Below are 20,193 nucleotides of genomic sequence, written 5' to 3'. Positions count from 1 at the left end.
TGCTTCCCACTTTGCCCGTCTCATATTAGATACGGTTCTCAGTTTTCCTGTGTTTAACATTTCTACCAATGTGTGTTTAGTGTGGAGAATAATGTTTCCAGTCATCACCACAGGCTCGCTTAATTTTTTACCACCCAAGCTGCGCAATCTAGCGTGGCTATACATCTGGATAACCCAGTCACCACCGAGCTTTCGGTGGTAGAGTAATAGGCTATAGGTCTCCTTTTATCAGGGATAAAGTTCCGGCTGTAATTAAAGAGGCCCAGTACTTTCCTCACCCCCCTTACCGTTACTGGTCTAGGCATGTCCTTGACAGCCTTTTTCCTATCCGAGGGCATTTCTTTCAGCCCCTTGAGAGGCAGTACCCTAGGTACAGGACCTGGGATTTCCCTACCTGGGCCTTTTTGGGGAGTTAGTGGTGCTAACTGTTTCTTTTAAGATACCCTTTTCCACTAGCCCTTTTACTATTTCTACAACCGCTGTTCTAGCTTCAGGTCTTAAAGGGTATTGTGGCAAGTCCCCCTTTTCTGCCCTCCTCCTGTTCCCGTGGCAGAGACCTTTTCCTGCTTTATCTTTTTCTTTTCTAAACTGCTAAAGCTTACTGTTTTAGCCTTTTTCAAAAGTCCCTTTTACACCTTCACCGATAGCTCACCACTCGCCCAGGAGTTTGACCTAATCCCTGAAGGTATTTCTAAATTTAAAACTTTTTTTTTTACTGAGCTAGAAGCTTTCGTGTCAAGGTTTTACACAAAGGAAAATGGGAGCGTTTTAAAAGGCATTCTTTATCTCATTCCTGGACTAAATTTATGTCTTTCAACCCAATTGCATGTTTTCTTTCGACAAGTAAGTGAGCGTGTCAAATTCTTTTTTTTTACTACCGAGACCATGTATTTTTATCTTTTACTCAACAAACCTATCCTTTGTGCATTTCCTAGCTCTGTAACTTATCATCTGAATATACCTACACCTTTGTTTCTAACTTAAAATGTAATACCATAAGGCTCACAGTTTCTTAAACTTCCCACATACAGGACAACACTACGAAGGGTTTAAAAAAAACATTTCACTCTGGAAAGAGTTGGTGGAGCTAAAACAGGCAGGCAACTCCACACCTTCCCAAACAGGCTTTCATTCATTCCACAGTCAAAATTACTCGAGTACTCTCTTCATTCAAAATAGACACTCACAAAAGTCTCTCTTCATTCAACAAAGCTTATGTCTGGATCCATATGTCACTTAAGATAATCACTATCAGCTTTTTTTATGGCATTACGTAATTACGCAAGTTACAATTAATGATAGGAATTAATTAATGACCCGGGCAGCCCGCGTTTTACATTCCCTTCCTTACCTTCCATGTTCGCCAGTCTCAGACGTTTCCCTTTGTTTCTGTAATACTCACGGCCACGACTACTCTGTGGAGACCCTTTGTCTTCGCAACAAAGCTAGCGTGTTTCCTTACCACCGGAGTTTTCGGCTCTTGGTTGGAGTGATCAGTTCCCTTCCGCACCGACCTTATTTACTAAAGGGACAACTCAAACTGGTTAGTCAGCCTCTTCCCACTATCTCTTTACTCGTATCTTATACACTATCCCGTCGTGCCCGTACACCTCTCTTTTCAGTCTCTAACACCAGATTCCAGATGCTGTCTTAAGTGATCACGTCTGATCAGACAGCATCCTGTTCGTGACGCCATTTTGTTGTGGAAAAATATTTCCGAGACTGTGTAATATATATATATATATATATATATAAAGAGAGGTTTATTAAAATCGGAGACAAAGCTTTGGGAGAAGTGTTAAAGACCCCTGTCTTTGAACCATCTTCTCAAATTGGTATCTGCAGTGAAGTCCTTTTATCTTACAAATTACGTCACTTTGCAACACATGCTTTAGCACTACAAAGCTTTGACTATCTATCGAAGGCTAAGCTTTTGATATAACCCATCCTGCATTGTGACAGGGCAGTATAAACAAGTGCAGGCTTTTGACACCGGTATAAACAAACATACCTAACACTTAACTCTCCAGTGTTCATAATGCATCATTTAAAGGGGAAAATAAAACAAATGTTTGGTCCCGTATACAATCAAATATATGTCCAAAAATCCGCTCCAACAACATGTTGTACCACCAGAGGGCACAGCAGTGGGAGACTTGCAAGTTACCTGTACAGGTGTGCCTGGCCTAGTATAAAAGGCAGGCCACCATGTGTGATCCTCACTCTGGAGTTATCAATAAAGGACTAAGGTCACTACAGTTCAAGTACAACACATTGCCTCGTGGAGTCATTATCAGAGCATCTAAGGACATAACAGTTCTAATATAACGTGTTTTAATTTTATCAACGAGGCTACTAGCCACCTGATCAAGCCCCATTTGAAAACGATGTAACTATTTGACCTGCACTTTTTTTGATCGACATGTCTGTCAAGCCCCGCCCTAAGGCAATTCTGTCAAGTCCCGCCCCCATGCGGCATCCGTCAAGTTCCGCCCCCTCCTCCCAGCCCTGAATCATTCACTCCACGTGGTGAGTGCATTTGAAAATATACAAACACATGTCAATGGCACTTCCTTGATCAGTGCGCTCTTCTGTTGTAAAAAGAAAAAATACTGCAAATGCTGGAAAGAGCTACAAGATCAGTCGGCATCCATAAAGAGAAAAGACAAGTTGAGGTTTTGAATATGAACTTGCAGTTATATATCATCATCATGGGCAGTCCCTCGGAATCGAGGAAGACTTGCTTTCACTCCTGAAGTGAGTTCTTTGGTGGCTGAACAGTCCAATTTGAGAGCCACAGACCCTGTCACAGGTGGGACAGATAGTCGTTGAGGGAAGGGGTGGGTGGGACAGGTTTGCTGCACGCTCCTTTTGCTGCCTGCGCTTGACCTCTGCACGTTCTCGGCATTGAGACTCGAAGTGCTCAGCACCCTCCCGGATGCACTCTCTCCACTTCGGGTGGTCTTTGGCCAAGGACCCCCAAGTGTCAGTGTCCTCGTCCAGGCTAACATCCCCAGCATTGAAGCGCTGACCACACTCTATCAGCATCGCTGGGCAGGCCACATATTTCGCATAGCAGACATGAGACTCCCAAAGCAAATGCTCTATGCGGAGCTCCTTCACGGCAAACGAGCCAAAGGTGGGCAGCGGAAACGTTACAAGAACACCCTCAAATTATATATCAGCATTCACGTCCATTGTATGGCCCAAAGTGCTTTTACTTTTTGAAGTGTAGTCACAGTTATGTAGAGAAACACAACAGTCATTTTGCACACTGCACAGTCCCACAAGTGGCAATGCGATAATAAATACCAGTTGGGGTGGAGTGTAGAATGTTTTAGTGTAAGGGGTGTCGCAGTTGCGTGGGGCGGACTGTTTGGGCTGGGTGCTCTTTGCCTTTCTGTCATTGTTCATAGGTTTATGTGTAACCCTCAGGGCTGCTGACCAAGGGCCGAGCAGCTCTTTGTCGGCCAGCGCGGACACGATAGGCCGAGGTGACCTTCTGCGCTGTAAATTTCTATGCTTCTATGTTTTCTATAAATGCTAGCCTGGACACTGGGAGAACTCCCCTGCTCTTGTTTAGTGGTATGGGATCTTTTATATCCTCCTAAACAAACAGAGTGGCTAGTGATTTAACACCTCATTCAAAAGACAGTCTTTAGTAATACAGCATTCTCTTCGTACTGGGCTTGGGTATGAGCCTAGGTTACATGCTCAGGTCCGGTAGTTGGATATGAACTCATAACTCTCTGGCTCAAGAGCAAAGAGTGCTACTGCTGAGCTCAAGGTTTTGGGCGAAACCCTTCTCCGAACAGTCTCTTTCCAGAGAATCGTAGAAATTTACAGGATGAAAGGAAGCCATTCAGCCTATCATGTCCGTGCCGGCCGACCAAGAGCTATCCCACCTATTCCCACTTTCCAGCTCTTGGTCTGTAGCCTTGTATAGGTTACGGCATTTCAAGTGCAAACCCAAGTACTTTTTAAATGTGGTGAGGGTTTCTGCCTCTACCACCCTTTCAGGCAGTGAGTTCCAGACCCCCACTACCCCTCAAAGCCCCTCTAAACCTCCTAGCAATTACTTTAAATCTATGCCCCCTGGTTGTTGACCCCTCTACTAAAGTAAATAGGTCCTTCGTATCCACTCTATCTAGGCCCTTCATAATTTTATACACCTCAATTGGGTTTCTTCGCCACCTCCTCTGTTCCAAAGAAAACAACCCCAGCCTATCCAATCTTTCCTCATACCCCATGTCGAAATCTCGACCTCCGATAAACGACTCAGACACCTTCAGCTCCGGCAGAAGTTTCTTTAATTTACTTGCTAGCAAGGGAAAGGTCACACTCAGTCAATGGCTAAGTGAACACCTTCGAAATGGTACAGTTTCACGAGATATTTATACAGTAAAACCCAAGTTATGGCCTCTCCCTGTGTATTGGCTCTGTCTCGCAGTCAGTGAATACAGATAAAGAGTTAATTACTACATCCTTGTCCTGACATGGTTTCCAGATATTTCCTTTTGTCAGGGTTATTAGTTGGCCAGCCGGCCATCACTCGATGAGTGGGTGGTAATGAGCTATTACCTGCATTGCATTGTGTCAGGATTGTCCAGTTTCCTGATCAGTTATCTTTTTGCATCAAATGGATGAGGTCTGTACAAGAGATAATGGCTGGTGGTTTGAGTACTTCGAAAAGGGTGGGGTGGAGTGGAACTGGTGTCGTATAGACAATAGGAGAGCACCATGGGGGGAGGGGGGAGTCTCAGCAGGACTTGCCTCCCAGCTGTCTGGTGGCTATCAGCCATTTCAAGCCAGGTTTAGCTGTTTATGCAAATCGACTGCTTGTTGCCGAAATTCCTGGAAGGACCAGGACTCCATTTTGTTTTATATTAAAAAGGGCACAAAAATACCGTGTGGTATCAGCTTAGATAAAAATACATTTCCACATTCCCCCATTTTGTCCTTCATAAGGACAACTTAATCCATTCTGATCTTGTACAGTCTCTCTATTTCCATTTCCACACAAGAGCTTTCAGTAGTTGTTGCTACCATAACTCTGGCCGTGGTCTCAGTAGGTAACATGGTTTTTCCCACCCTGGCACAGCAACACTTAACCAAGACAAGTAATAGATAGAGGGCGAAGACTATCAGCAGGAATATGATCAAACGCTGTACCACAGATTTCCCTAGGGATCTCAACCATCCCGTTGCCCAACCCCACAAGGTGATATCATCCTGACCAACAGTCTGTTTATACTCTATTACCTTTACCCTAATGTATTCAGCTAGACTGCCGATTTCTTCTGATTTATCCGGGATATACGTACAGCATTCTCCACCTATTAATGCGCATGTCCCTCCTTCCTTGGTAGGAGATAATCTAAGGCCATACGATTTGAGAGCCACTGTTCGAATAGCTACCATTTCATTATTTATCCCTTCAAAGGCTTGGGAAGTTGCGTTGGCTACTGATTCGACTAAGTTAGCCAGTTCCCGTAACTGCCATTCGGTTGATGCTATTCCATAGGGTGGCACCATTACCTTGAATATTCCATTTAGCCATGTCAAATCCCGTTTAACTCTATAACTTCCTTAAGAGTCTTTATTGATCTGATAAAGGGTACCACATATCCTAAGTAACAGGACCTTGTCCAGTTGGCTGGTAACCATGGGTAGGCTTTATGGCCACAAATAAAGTAGGTGCAATTATAGGACGTCAGCTCCTGGTCCTTTTGCACCATCCATACTCGAGTGGTCTCACCTTCCCACTCTTCACCTGGGGCTTTGTTATGGACCAGCCAACGGTTGCTATCTTTCTCCCATCAGTGGGATTAGTTGTGGCTTGCCATTTAGTCATTTGGGAACACTTGCTACGTCCCATTTCTGGTCCTTTAGTCTCATTACTCACTAGGCATATTATACCCTCAGGATTTCCTATTCTGGGAGTAATGCTTAGGAAGGGAGGCTGACGGTTATAGTTATAATTATAATTTGGCTGGTACCATCGCTGGAAGGTTGTAAGTTTATACCCTGCTGACCTCCATTCTATTTGCTCCTTCGTTTCTGACACCTTGGTTAGGTTTGTCCTATTTTGCACTATCAACCATTCTACCATTTCTGATTTGTTAAAGGGGACAGACCTTCGGAGTGGACAGGTACATGGGAACATATCCAACAACTTGACAAGTTTCTTTCTTCAGCATACTTATGACTCAGTGCCATAAATACGTTTACTTGCAGTTCCCTTCAGTGGCGTGTCTGTACCCCTGGTATAATCAATAAGGCAAAGTAAAACCCTGTCAAGCCCAGCACCATCAGTCCCCATAATCAGTACAGTTCCTTATTCAGTCTTCCTTTTTCTGTTCCTCTGGTTCCTTCTTCCCTTCCTCCTGGTCGGGTGCCCTTTTGCAATGGGATGCATGGATCCATGTTGGTCTTTCCTTTACCTTGATTGCAGTATTAGTCGCCAGCAAGACCTGGTATGGTCCTTCAAATCTTGGCTGTAGATTGCTTTTTCTTTTAAAGGTTTTGATGTAAACGAATTCCCCAAGCTCCAGGTTATGACACTTCCCTTCCGCAGGCTTGACTTGAGCTTCCTTTACCTGTGAATGAAAGCTGGAAATACATTTGGTTAGTGCGATACAATAATTCAACATATTTTCCTCCATTTTGTGGATGTCCATTTGTTTTGCAGTAAATGGTGCTGTAAAAGGTAGTCGTTGGGGACATCCCATAACTATCTCATGCGGTGACAGGCCTGTTCTGTTGGTTGCAGATCACATTACCATCAAAGCTAAGGGCAGCAGTTCTGTCCATTTCAGTCCAGCGTCATTACATAATTTTGCCAGCTTATTTTTAAGCGTTCCATTATATCTTTCAACAAGTCCAGCTGATTGTGGATGATAACGGCAATGAAAACATTGATTAATTTGTAAAGCTTTACACATTTCTCTTATAACAGTTCCCGTGAAATGTGACCCGTTATCACGAGAAAGCTTAGCAGGGATTCCGAAGCGCGGTACGATTTCTTTTAACAAACATTTAGCAACAATAGTGGCATCGGCCTTTTTACATGGAAAGGCTTCAATCCAACTAGAGAACACATCTACAATAACTAATACATACTTGAATCCCATACACACAGGTAATTCAATAAAATCCATTTGTAAATGTACAAAAGGCCCCACTGGATTTGGGTAGGAGGCAGATTCTACTTTTTCCGTCTTACCCGGATTCATTGTCCGACAGGTAACACAATTTTCACAGATTTGTTTTGCAATTGCCGAAATACCTGGTGCATACCAAGTTGCCAAAATATAATCTGCCAATCCCCCTTTGCCTGCATGTGTGAATGTATGAACACATCGGGCAATCCATGGAAGTAAGGATCTGGGCGCCACCACGCGGCTGTCGTGGTGAACCCATATTCCTTCTGGATTTTTATAACATTGATCCTTCGTCCAGGTCACCACCTCCTCTGTACTGGCCTGTGTCTGAAAGGCCAGCATGTCATTAATAGTGGGTGACGGGTCTGAGCAATTATTTTTCCTCAGTGGGAACAATGACACCTGCATCCCCACTTTTGACAGAGCTGCTGACTTAGCTGCATTATCAGCTCTGGCGTTCCCAAGTGCCACCTCATTCGACTGGCCTGTATGTGCATGGCATTTGATAATGGCAAGTTTCAAGGGGCATTGAATGGCTCGCGGGAGATTTTCCACTTGTTCTGCATTTTTGATAGTGGTTCCTGAAGAAGTCAGGTACCCGCGAATCTTCCAAATTTGTCCATAGTCACGTGATACCCCAAAAGCATACCTGGAGTCAGTGTAGATATTAACTGTTTGTCCTTCAGCCAGAATACAGGCTCGAGTTAACGCAAACAATTCGACTTGTTGGGCTGAAAAGGAGTCTGGAAGAGAGGCTGTTTCGAAAACATTAAACTGGGTTACAATTGCATAAGCCGCTCTAGGTTGGGCCCTATCATTTCGTAGGGCTGATCCGTCAACATCGTACACTAGATCAGGGTTACACATTGGTACATCTGTTAAATTGATACGTGGTTTAGTCACTAATTCGGTTACCATTTCACATGAATGGGGTTCGCCATCTTCTTCCGTGGAGAGTAGAGTGGCTGAATTTAAGGTAGTCCATCTTTTAATAATAAGGTTCGGATTTGATAACAGTTCGACTTCATACTTAGTGGTTCTTGCAGAAGTTAGGTGTGGGGTGGCACTTTTAGTAAGTAAAATCTCGACAGAGTGTGGGATGTATAGAATGGTATGATGATTTAGAGTTATTGTCTGAGCCTGTTGTATAACATAATAAGCTGCTGCCAACAAAGGAAGACATCCTGGTAGTCCCCGTGCCACTGGGTCTAGTTGGGTACTGAAATACGCTACCGGTCGCTGCCTGTCCCCATGTAACTGAGTCAAAACAGATTGTGCAAAACCCAACTTGTGATGAACAAATAAGTTGAATGGCTTAGTGTAATCTGGTAATCCCAAAGCTGGTGCTGAAGTGAGGGACTGCTTAAGATTCTGGAAAGCATTCCAGGATACTTCATTCCAAATCCTTCTTTAAGCATTGTGAGAATATAGTAGATTCATTCACAGCTCGTAGGTCTTGGACAAACCTCCATTTGTCACTATTGGGCTTCTGAACTGGAAGAATCGGTGTGTTACACAGACTTCTCATTTATGCTTGTAGTGATTCACAGATCACAGAATGTAAAGTATTTGTTTTATAATTTTATTAAAAGGCTTCCAAACCCAAGATTTTTCCAATACACCCAAAATGTTGATCAAGGAGATCACCTGAAATATCTCAAAATCCCAATTCAAATATTGTACTGCCACTCTTTATCTAAAAAAACAAATCCTCTTACTGAGCTTAGAAGCTTTCGCGTCAAGATTTTACACCAAGGACAATGGGAGTGTACTCCCCCAGCCTGCAGCCTCGAGAGACCCACAAAGGCATTTTTTTTTAAAAAGGCATTACAACTTCCCAAGGCATTACAACTTCCCTTCCCCGTTCTTTATCTTACTCCTAAACTAAATTTATGTCTTACATACCAATATAATCAATGATTGCGTGTCTTCTTTCGACAAGTAAGTGAGCGTGTCAAATACATTCTCTTTTTTTTTAACCACCGGGACCATGTCTCAACAAACCTATCCTTTGTGCATTTCCTAGCTCCGTAGCTTCTCATCCGAATAAATCCACACCTGCGTTTCTAACTTAAAATGTTTTAAACTTCCCACATACAGGACAACGCTATGAAGGGTTAAAAAAAAAACTTCACTCTGTTTGAGAAAGTGGGTGGAGCTAAAACAAACAGGCAGTTTCACCACCTTTCCAAACAGGTTTCCAGACACGAGTGGAAAAAAAACACAGAAGCACTCTCATTCAAAGACAGACATTCACAAAAGTGTCTCTTCATTCAATAAAGCTTTTTTTCTGTTGGCCAGCTTTATTTTTTTTTTGAATCCGTAAGTCACGATCAGGTTCTCTTTTTTTTTACATATTTATTTACTTTCTCTGTTAATTTTACATGGGCTTGAAGAATCGGAACCCAGGCCTTTTCTATTATTTTCCTTTTTTTTTCTTTACCTCTTCTACCTGGATCTCTGTTTATAAGACACTCCTCTAGACATGTTGTTCTCTCTAAATTAAATGAACCATTGGGTGGAAATGGCCTGTTTTCACCCTTAGTCCACTTTACCCATTTTTTTTTTAGTCAATTAAAGACTGACCACAATTCTGGAGCATGACATCGGCTGGTGTGTCTTTTGTGGTGTTTTAACTTGCTCCGGCATCCATTCTGGATGATTAAGATTTTTCACAGTTTCTGATCTCACAATCCTTTCGGACAACCGAGTTCTCTACGCCCACTTCTGGCCATTACGTGGCCTGAAAAGGCTCTTAATTCGGGCTCAGTCTGGGTGTGTGAGATATGTTGGCACAAATCAACCGTAGTTGATCAATCAGTTACTGTTTCTTTTCTTAATCAATCCTTGTTTTTCCGAATCACAATTTTCCCTAGTGACTCTTCCCGTTTCTCTAATTGCAATGTCGCACAAAGGTATTGCACACAACAGTATAATAAGGACAGCTAGGAAAAATAACATTCACACGAGTATACAAATCATAATCTTAAACTCTATCTAAACAAATAATCACTTCTCAGTCTGCGTTGAACGCCTCTACAGACCGAGTCCTTAACTTATCCTAATAAAACTTATAAAACTTATGGTCCCATTACTTTAACTCTTATCACATAAGAACCTTCGATCGATTAGCACTTTTTTTTTTCTAATCTTATCACATAAGAACCTTCGATTGCGCTCTTTTTACCTTTTCCTACTGAAACCTTCCCCGGGCTGTTTCAAGATATTTCCAGAACCAGATCTCTTCTGCCTTCAAGCTGAGAAAGAAATTATCATAAAAAAATAACTTTAGCTTTTAAATGTCGAGTCTCGTAGGTTGCAGTACCTCCCCTGTGGACAACAGATTACATATGCGATTCAACAGTGAAGAAACCTCTTGTGAGCAAAAGGCTCACCTTGTTTTGGCCACTGAAGCCTTTCACTGGAGAGGCACTATGCCTATATCCGTTTTACTCACAGGGCAGAGAGTATGCATCTCGGTGGAACCTCCAAAAAGTAACTGTCGAAATCTCGACCTCCGATAAACGACTCAGACACCTTCAGTTCCGGCGGAAGTTTTTTTAATTTACTTGCTAGCAAGGGAAAAGTCACACTCAGTCAATGGCTAAGTGAACACCTTTGAAATGGTACAGTTTCACGAGATATTTATACAGTAAAACCCAAGTTATGGCCTCTCCCTGTGTATTGGCTCTGTCTCGCAGTCAGTGAATACAGATAAAGAGTTAATTACTACATCCTTGTCCTGACATGGTTTCCAGATATTTCCCGTTGTCAGGGTTATTAGTTGACCAGCCGACCATCACTCGATGAGAGTGTGGTAATGAGCTATTACCTGCATTGCATTGTGTCAGGATTGTCCAGTTTCCTGGTCAGTTATCTTTTTGCATCAAATGGATGAGGTCTGTACAAGAGATAATGGCTGGTGGTTTGAGTATTTCGAAAAGGGTGGGGTGGGGTGGAACTGGTGTCGTATAGACAATAGGAGAGCACCATGGGGGAGGGGGGGATGGGGGGACCTGTCTCAGCAGGACTTGCCTCCCAGCTATCAGCCATTTCAAGCCAGGTTTAGCTGTTTATGCAAACCAACTGCTTGGTGCCGAAATTCCTGGAAGGACCAGCACTCCATTTTGTTTTATATTAAAAAGGGCACAACAATACCGTGTGGTATCAGCTTAAATAAAAATACACTTCCACACCCACCATGTTGTATGTGCAGTGAGAATAGAAGCCCTGACACATTCCACTTCTTTACTTTTCAAGTCTTGTGATATTTCATGAATTATAATTTTGTTCTGGATTTTTAAAATTACTTTTTTCATATCTGGGCCAAATTTTAACTGCACTCTCAAAATTAGATGTTTTGCAGCACTTTAAGCCAAGTCAGAATGCAGCATATTTATGGAATGTCGGGGATGCATTGAAAAGAAGGTATGAATTTGCATTGGCATAGCCTCCCTGGAGCAAGAGGCATATAAATTGGCCAGAAAAAGCAGCAAACCTGAGGATTGGGAGAAATTTAGAATTCAGCAGAGGAGGACAAAAGGTTTAATTAGGAGGGGGAAAATAGAATATGAGAGGAAGCTTGCTGGGAACATAAAAAATGACTGCAAAAGCTCTATAGGTGAAGAGAGAAAGATTAGTGAAGACAAACGTAGGTCCCTTGCAGTCAGATTCAGGTGAATTTATAATGGGGAACAAAGAAATGGCAGACCAGTTAAACAAATACATTGGTTCTGTCTTCATGAAGGAAGACACAAATAACCTTCCGGAAATACTAAGGGACCAAGGGCCTACAGAGAAGGAGGAACTGAAGGAAATCCTTATTAGGCGGGAAATTGTGTTAGGGAAATTGATGGGATTGAAGGCCGATAAATCCCCAGAGCCTGATAGTCTGCATCCCAGAGAACTTAAGGAAGTGGCCCTAGAAATAGTGGATGCATTGGTGATCATTTTCCAACATGACTCTGGATCAGTTCCTATGGACTGGAGGGTAGTTAATGTAACACCACTTTTTAAAAAAGGAGGGAGAGAGAAAACGGGGAATTATAGACTGGTTAGCCTGACATCAGTAGTGGAGAAAATGTTGGAATCAATTATTAAAGATGAAATAGCAGCGCATTTGGAAAGCAGTGACAGCATCGGTCCAAGTCAGCATGGATTTATGAAAGGGAAATCATGCTTGACAAATCTTCTAGAATTTTTTGAGGATGCAACTAGTAGAGTGGACAAGAGAGAACCAGTGGATGTGGTGTATTTGGAGTTTCAAAAGGCTTTTGACAAGGTCCCACACAAGAGATTGGTGTGCAAAATTAAAGCACATGGTATTGGGGGTAATGTACTGACTTGGATAGAGAACTGGTTGGCAGACAGGAAGCAGAGAGTCTGGATAAACGGGTCCTTTTCAGAATGGCAAGCAGTGACTAGTGGGGTGCCGCAGGGCTCAGTGCTGGGACCCCAGCTATTTACAATATACATCAATGATTTAAATGAAGGAATTGAGTGTAATATCTCCAAGTTTGCAGATGACACTAAACTGGGTGGCGGTGTGAGCTGTGAGGAAGATGCTAAGAGGTTGCAGGGTGACTTGGACAGGTTACGTGAGTGGGGAAGTGTATGGCAGATGCAGTATAATGTGGATAAATGTGAGGTTATCCACTTTGGTGGCAAAAACACGAAGGCAGAATATTATCTGAATGATTAGGAAAAGGGGGGATGCAACGAGACCTGGGTGTCATGGTACATCAGTCATTGAAAGTTGGCATGCAGGTACAACAGGTGATGAAGAAGGCAAATAGTATGTTGGCCTTCATAGCTCGGGGATTTGAGTATAGGAGCAGGGAGGTCATACTGCAGTTGTACAGGGCCTTAGTGAGACCTCACCTGGAATATTGTGTTCAGTTTTGGTCTCCTAATCTGAGGAAGGACATTCTTGCTATTGAGGGAATGCAGCGAAGGTTCACCAGACTAATTCCCGGGATGGACTGACATATGAGGAGAGAGTGGATCGACTGGGCCTCTATTCACTGGAGTTTAGAAGGATGAGAGGGGTCCTCATAGAAATATATAAAGTTCTGACGGGATTGGACAGGTTAGATGCAGGAGGAATGTTCCCGATGTTGGGGAAGTCCAGAACCAGGGGACACAGTCTAAGGATAAGGGGTAAGCCATTTAGGACTGAGATGAGGAGAAACTTCTTCACTCAGGAAGTTGTTAACCTGTAGAATTCCCTGCCGCAGAGAGTTGTTGATGCCAGTTCATTGGATATATTCAAGAGGGAGTTAGATATGGCCCTTACAGCTAAAGGGATCAAGGGGTATGGAGAGAAAGCAGGAAAGGAGTACTGAGATGAATGATCAGCCATGATCTTATTGAATGGTGGTGCAGGCTCGAAGAGCCGAATGGCCTACTCCTGCACCTATTTTCTATGTTGACATCCTCCGCGCTTCCCAAAGCGCTTTGCAGCCAACAAATTACTTTATTGAAGTGCAGTTACTGTTGCGTTGTGTTTTTTTCCATTCCATGTTGCAGGCATGCATCTCATTTGTTTGCTGAAACGTATCAAAACCACACAGAATATTCTTCGTGCTGCAAGCGTCCCGAAGTTTTCCACCTCAGTGGTAAGCCATCTTTTGTTTTTAGACAACTGTTGTCCCATCGCCTATCTATTGTAGGTATTCTGCAGGCTGGTTACAATTTACTTCTTTATGGAATGTCAAACCGATTCCTCCTCCGGGGGATCTCGCACCGTAATCACATCTGGGACACCAGTGTCACATTGGCTTTGATTCCGTAGATGCTGAGTTTCAACTCGGCTCTGGGACTTGAGCAGGGACTCGAGGCTGACATTTCAGCATGGCTCTTGCGCCGGGGTGACATGCGCTGGGATGAGATAGTAAATCGGGGCTCTTTCACCTGTTCAGGTTGGCGTTCAAGATCCCATGGCACTTTTCAAAGAAGAACAGAGATTTCTTCCTGTTTGTTGGCCAATATTTCATCTCTCAATGCAAAACCCTGAAAACAGGTTCACTTGTCAGTTATTTCATTTGCTGTGCGCACGTTGGCTGCTGCGTTTATCGACGTAACAGCGTCTACACAAGTACTTCATTGGTTGGGGAGCACTTTCTGATTTCCCAAGGACGTTAAAGGCAATATATAAATCCAAGCTTTAGCTAAATTGCTAAATTGGGTACCACTTCACGTCTTGATGCCAAGGTTGTAATCGTTTATCTATGCTGCATTTAATTCTTCATCCCTGACTCTCTGAACTCCAGGTTTCCCCAAACCCCTGTCCATTCTGCTACCCTGTCTTTTCTCTATATCAATGATCTCATCCACTCATCATTCAATCCAACCCCATCTGATTTTTCGCTGGCGATTGCATCATACGTTTGTCCACGACCTGCAAATCAGACGTTTTTGGTGCTGACCATGTCCGTTCCCCTTGCAGTGTAGTGGTAGAGCCTTGCCCTGTGGGCCTTTCATCCTTCACCTGTTTCTCAGTAGTAAGATACAAAAGTGATATTGTTGCAAAAGTGTGAGACAGTACTGAATGTTACACCATGAGTAAATGATGCAACCAAAGGCACAGAGGCTTTTGTTTTCCCTTGTCTTGGTGGCTAACATTGTAGATTTTCAAAAGCTTGGCACAGCTCTCAGCAGTAATATGCACTTGTACTAATTTGACAACTGAAAGTGGATGGTTAAGGAATTTGAATAGATGAAATTAACTGGAATTGTTGCATTCTCTACAACACATTTGTACCTCCAGACTCCTTTATTGCAATGGTTTACGAGCCAGCATTCCATCTTCCACCCTCCATAAAAGTAAGCTCAAGAAATAGCAGGAGAATTAAATAGGGAATTGAGTTAGTGAAAGTCAAAAGAGGGAATGAGAGTGGGATTGTGAGAGACAGAGTAATGTAAGGAGAGAGGGAATGAGGGATGAGGAAATAAGACAGTGGAGAAATGAGATGGGCATGAGAAGATACAATTAAAAGCATGTCAAAAGTCACTTCGGATGATCTTCAAAATGACCTGCAGGATGCTTGAGTTACAGTGGGAATATCAGTCAGCTGACAACATGGCTCTTTGTCAGTATACAGTTTTTCTTTTCAGCTTTAACAGCCCTGACCACCTCTGAGTTCGAAATCTGAAGGTTCGGTGAAGTGGAAGTACAAGGAAGTTACAGGAAACGCGTAAACAAAAAATCTGTCATATTTTCTGGATTTTGGTGAAAGAAGATGACCACAGAATGAAGAAGAGCGAAATCTATGGAGAAGTTGCAAAATATCTATCAGGCTGCTGAAAGAGACTGAATTGTTTCACTAAACTAGACAACTCGAGGATCTTTTTGTCCGGCGTTGGTAGAATAGCAATATTATGGATTTGAAACAAAATCTGTGTAAAAAGACAATTTGTATATGTGCGTACGCGGGGTGGGTTATTGAAATTAAATACCAGTTTTAAAAGCGTAGCTATATGCTTGCTCTTTTCACCTGGTGGAAATGCTACCTCGTAAACCAAAGGTTCTTGCAACCTTTTAAAATGCACATGTTGGGACCTTTTCTTGTGTGTTAGTTGACTGGGCATTTATAAAGACCTGTGCATTACATAAAGATGTATGAAATAATTTTGTTTGTTTCAACTTGTAGATGCCTTTATTCAGACACAAAAATGCAAAAAGGATTGAAGGCCTGGATCAGAATGTATGGTAAGCAGTAACATTAAAACTCGCAGCCTGCATTCGATTTTGAAGATTTTCACTGTTAGCAACTGTTGTTTTCATCAGGCTCCGAGTTGAGTGAACGCAGACTTAATGAGTTTTAGGATTCTTGTGAATGCTGTTTGGATTGTAGTCCAATTGAGTGTGTCTACATAGATTCACAGAACCAGGTTATGCCACCCAACTGTGTGCTGGTGTTTATGCTCCACACGAGCCTTCTCCCACCATACATCATTGAACTTTATCCTTCTAACCCTTTCACCCTCATATGATTATCTAGCTTTGTCCTTCAAGGCCTCTATGCTATTCGCCTCAACTACTTTCTTGTCTTTAACTCCAAACAAAGTGAGTCAATACATGACCCTCATCCTCATCCTCTTCCTTCTGGTAGGAAGAATATGGAGGATTCCAGACCCCAACGAGTTATAAGAACATAAGAAATAGGAGCAGGAGTGGGCCACCTGACCCCGCAAGCCTGCTCTGCCATTTCATAAGATCATTGCTGATCTGATCATAAACTCAACTCCACTTCCCTGCCCGCTCCCTTTATTCCCTTATCGCTCAAAAATCTGTCTATATCTGCCTTAAATATATTCAATGGCCCAGCCTGCACAGCTCTCTGGAGCAGAGAATTCTATGGATTTACAACCCTCAGAGAAGAAATTCCTCCTCATCTCAGTTTTAAATGGGCGGCCCTTATTCTGAGACTATGTGCCCTAATTTTAGTTTCCCCTATGAGTGGAAATATCCTCTCTGCATCCACCTTGTCGAGCCCCCTCATTATCATTTGTTTTGATATGATCACCTCTCATTCTTCTGAACTCCCATGTGTATAGGCCCAACCTACTCAACCTATCTTCATAAGTCAACCCCCTCATCTCCGGAATCAACCGAGTGAACCTCTCTGAACAGCCTCCGATGCAAGTATATCCTTCCTTAAATACGGAGACCAAAACTGCACGCAGTACTCTAGGTGTGGCCTCACCAATACTCTGTACAGTTGTAGCAGGACTTCTCTGCTATTATATTATTTCCCCCTTGTAATAAAGGCCAACATTCCATTTGCCTTCCTGATTACTTGCTGTACCTGCATACTAACTTTTTGTTTTTCATACACAAGGACCCCCAGGTCCCTCTGTACTGCAGCACTTTGCAACTTTTCTCCATTTAAATTATAATTTGCTTTTCTATTTTTTCTGCCAAAGTAGATAACCTCACATTTTCCCACATTATAATCCATCTGCCAAATTTTTGCCCACTCACTTAGCCTGTCTATATCCCTTTGCAGATTTTTTTGTGTCCTCACAATTTGCTTTCCCACCCATCTTTGTATCATCAGCAAACTTGGCTACATTACACTCGGTCCCCTCATCCAAGTCATTAATATAGATTGTAAATAGTTGAGGACACAACACCGATCCCTGCGGCGCCCCATTAGTCACTGTTTGCCATTTGGAAAATGACCCATTTATCCCGACTCTCTGTTTTCTGTTAGTTAGCCAATTCTCTATCCATGCTAATGTATTGCCCCCAGCCCTGTGAACTTTCATCTTGTACAGTAACCTTTTATGTGGCACCTTATTGAATGCCTTCTGGAAATCTGAATACACCACATCCACTGGTTCCCCCGATCCACCCTACTCGTTACATCCTCAAAGTACTCCAGCAAATTTGTTAAACATGATTTCCCTTTCATAAAACCATGCTGACTCTGCTTGATTGAATTATGCTTTTCCAAATGTTCTGCTACTGCTTCCTTAATAATGGACTCCAGCTTTTTCCCAACGACAGATGTTAGGCTAACTGGTCTATAGTTTCCTGCTTTTTGTCTGCCTCCTTATTTAAATAGGGGTGTTAGATTTGCGGTTTTCCAATCTGCTGGGACTGCCCCAGAATCCAGGGAATTTTGGTAGATTACAACCAATGCATCGACTATCTCTACAGCCACTTCTTTTAAGACCCTAGGATGTAAGCCATCAGGTCCAGGGGACTTGTCCGCCTTTAGTTCCATTATTTTGCCGAGTACTACTTCATTAGTGATAGTGATTGTATTAAGTTCCTCCCTCCCCTTGATTATCCACTATTGGGATGTTTTAGTGTCTTTTACCGTGAAGACTAATACAAAATATTTGTTCAACGACTCTGCCATTTCGCTGTTCTCCACTATTAACTCCCCAGTCTCTTCCTCTAAGGGACCAACATTTACTTTAGCCACTCTTTTCCTTTTTATGTACCTGTAGAAACTCTTACTATCTGTTTTTATATTTCGTGCTAGTTTACTTTCATAACCTTTCTTCCTTCTCTTTATCATTTTTTAGTCGTTCTTTGCTGGCTTTTAAAAGTTTCCCAATCTTCTGGCCTCCCACTAGTCTTGGCCACATTGATAGCATCCAATATTTCCTTAGTTAGCCACGGATGGTTATCCCTTCTCTTACAGTTTTTCCTTTTCATTGGGATATATTTTTGTTGCAAGTTATGAAATATCTCCTTAAATGTCTGCCACTGCTCATCAACCTTCCCATACTTTAATCTACTTTCCCAGTCCACTTCAGCCAACTCTGCCCTCATACCTTTGTAGCCGTCTTTATTTAAGCTTTGGACACTGGTTTGAGAACCAACTTTCTTATCCTCCAACTGAATTTGAAATTCAACCATGTTATGGTAACTCATTCCTAGAGGATCCTTGACTATGAGATCATTTATTAATCCTGTCTCATTACACAGTACCAGATCTAAGATGGCCTGCTCCCTGGTTGGTTGCACAACGTACTGCTCAAGGAAACTATTCTGGGTACATTCGATGAACTCTTCCTCAAGGCTACTCTGACCAATTTGCTTTGTCCAATCAATATGAAGGTTAAAATCGCCCATGATTATTGTCGTTCCTTTATAACAAGCCTCCATTATTTCTTGATTTATACTCCGTCCAACATCCAACAGTGCAGCTACTATTAGGGGGCCTATAGACTATGCCCACCAGTGACTTTTTCCCCTTATTATTCCTTATCTCCACCCAAACTGATTCAATATCTTGATCTTCTGAGCCAATATCGTTTCTCACTGATGCATTGATCTCATCCTTTATTAACAGAGCTACCCCACCTCCTTTTCCTTTCTGTCTGTCCTTCCGAATTGTCAAAAATCCCTGAATATTTAGTTCCCAGTCCTGGTCACCTTGTAATGGCTATCAGATCATATTCATTTGTATCTATTTGTGCCGTCAACTCATCTGTTTTGTTACGAATGCTACGTGCATATAGTGGAATGTGTGGACCCTGTTTACAAGGTGGCACCAGGTAATTGCTGTACTTTCTAAAGTCACTACTGGGCCATTCTAACAGGACCTTCCTACCAACATACTTTAGTCTTATGGGGAAGGACTTTGATGTTTACAGTCGGAACCTTGTTGGAGTCCCAGAATTCAGCAACTTGAGCACTTTATGTTGTTCCTGATTACATTTCCATCCGGTAGCTGGATTATGTGCTTTTTAAACAGTTAACTGATGGACTTAGCAATGCAACTGTAATGTGTGATTCTTGTAACCATGACTGCTGTTCACTCATTAAAGCCAGTCATCGGTGTTATTACCAATTGAAATAGTGAGTGAGCAGCCGCCACATTTATAAACGCAGAAATGACTCATTCTTTCCAATCAATTTTTACCACTTTCCACGCCCGCTCTTTTCCGCCTCTACATAAAAATCATCGTCCCCTGCCGCGGAGGGATAGCATGGCTGTTCTCTCCCTGGCCACTGGGAGGTGAACGAGGGCGGGCCCAGGGTGACTGCCAGTAGTCTCCCAGAGTGGGGATCGCCTAGCAGGTCTCTCTGCTTGCTTGGCCAACATGTAAACTCAACCGATCGAGTGCCAACCTGCCCTTGGCTCTGTGTGGCACGGTCCTGCAACTCCAATGTTTGGGGCTGCCCCGCTGCCATTTCAATAGATATTTTTTTGAACTTGAGGATGAAATGGTACTGTGCAATATTAGCTAATGTGGCCCGGTTTAATTTCACCCAATTTTTTTCACCTTCCCTCGTTTTTTTTAAATGGATACAGAAGCTGCAGTTGACATCAACATTTCTAGATTATACTACAGTCATTGCAGTTGCAGCTTAGCTTCTCTCTTGTATTTATCATTGAAATTCAGAGTTTAAAAAAATCTGATTTATTGCAAAAAATGTCTTCTGTGCAATACTATCACTTAACTAAAGTTTTGGAAGCAGTATGATCTGTGTAATTTGAATATTGGCAGTAAACCCTGATTGCACTAAGGTGCCTTTTGCACAAAAAACAATATTAAAAGGATG

The 20,193-nt window shown here is 42.6% G+C and overlaps 1 protein-coding gene across 5 annotated transcripts in view; it reads left to right on the top strand.

Annotated features, from left to right (window-relative positions):
• Positions 1 to 20,193, top strand: part of LOC139268430 (kynurenine--oxoglutarate transaminase 3-like) — a 97,858-nt gene that overhangs the window by 7,589 nt on the left and 70,076 nt on the right. For 2 of the 5 annotated variants that reach the window (XM_070886556.1, XM_070886557.1), the window contains 2 exons: positions 13,692 to 13,780; positions 15,815 to 15,873. In XM_070886556.1, coding sequence (XP_070742657.1) covers positions 13,694 to 13,780; positions 15,815 to 15,873 — 146 coding nt within the window. In that variant the 5' untranslated portion in view covers positions 13,692 to 13,693. Of the gene's footprint in view, positions 1 to 11,518; positions 11,592 to 13,691; positions 13,781 to 15,814; positions 15,874 to 20,193 lie in introns of all 5 variants that reach the window. The other 3 variants (XM_070886560.1, XM_070886559.1, XM_070886558.1) reach the window with 2 other exon arrangements.

The sequence above is a fragment of the Pristiophorus japonicus genome, chromosome 8, assembly GCF_044704955.1.
Source record: "Pristiophorus japonicus isolate sPriJap1 chromosome 8, sPriJap1.hap1, whole genome shotgun sequence".
Taxonomy (NCBI): Eukaryota; Metazoa; Chordata; class Chondrichthyes; family Pristiophoridae; genus Pristiophorus; species Pristiophorus japonicus.
This window is presented reverse-complemented; position numbering and strand designations above follow the sequence as displayed.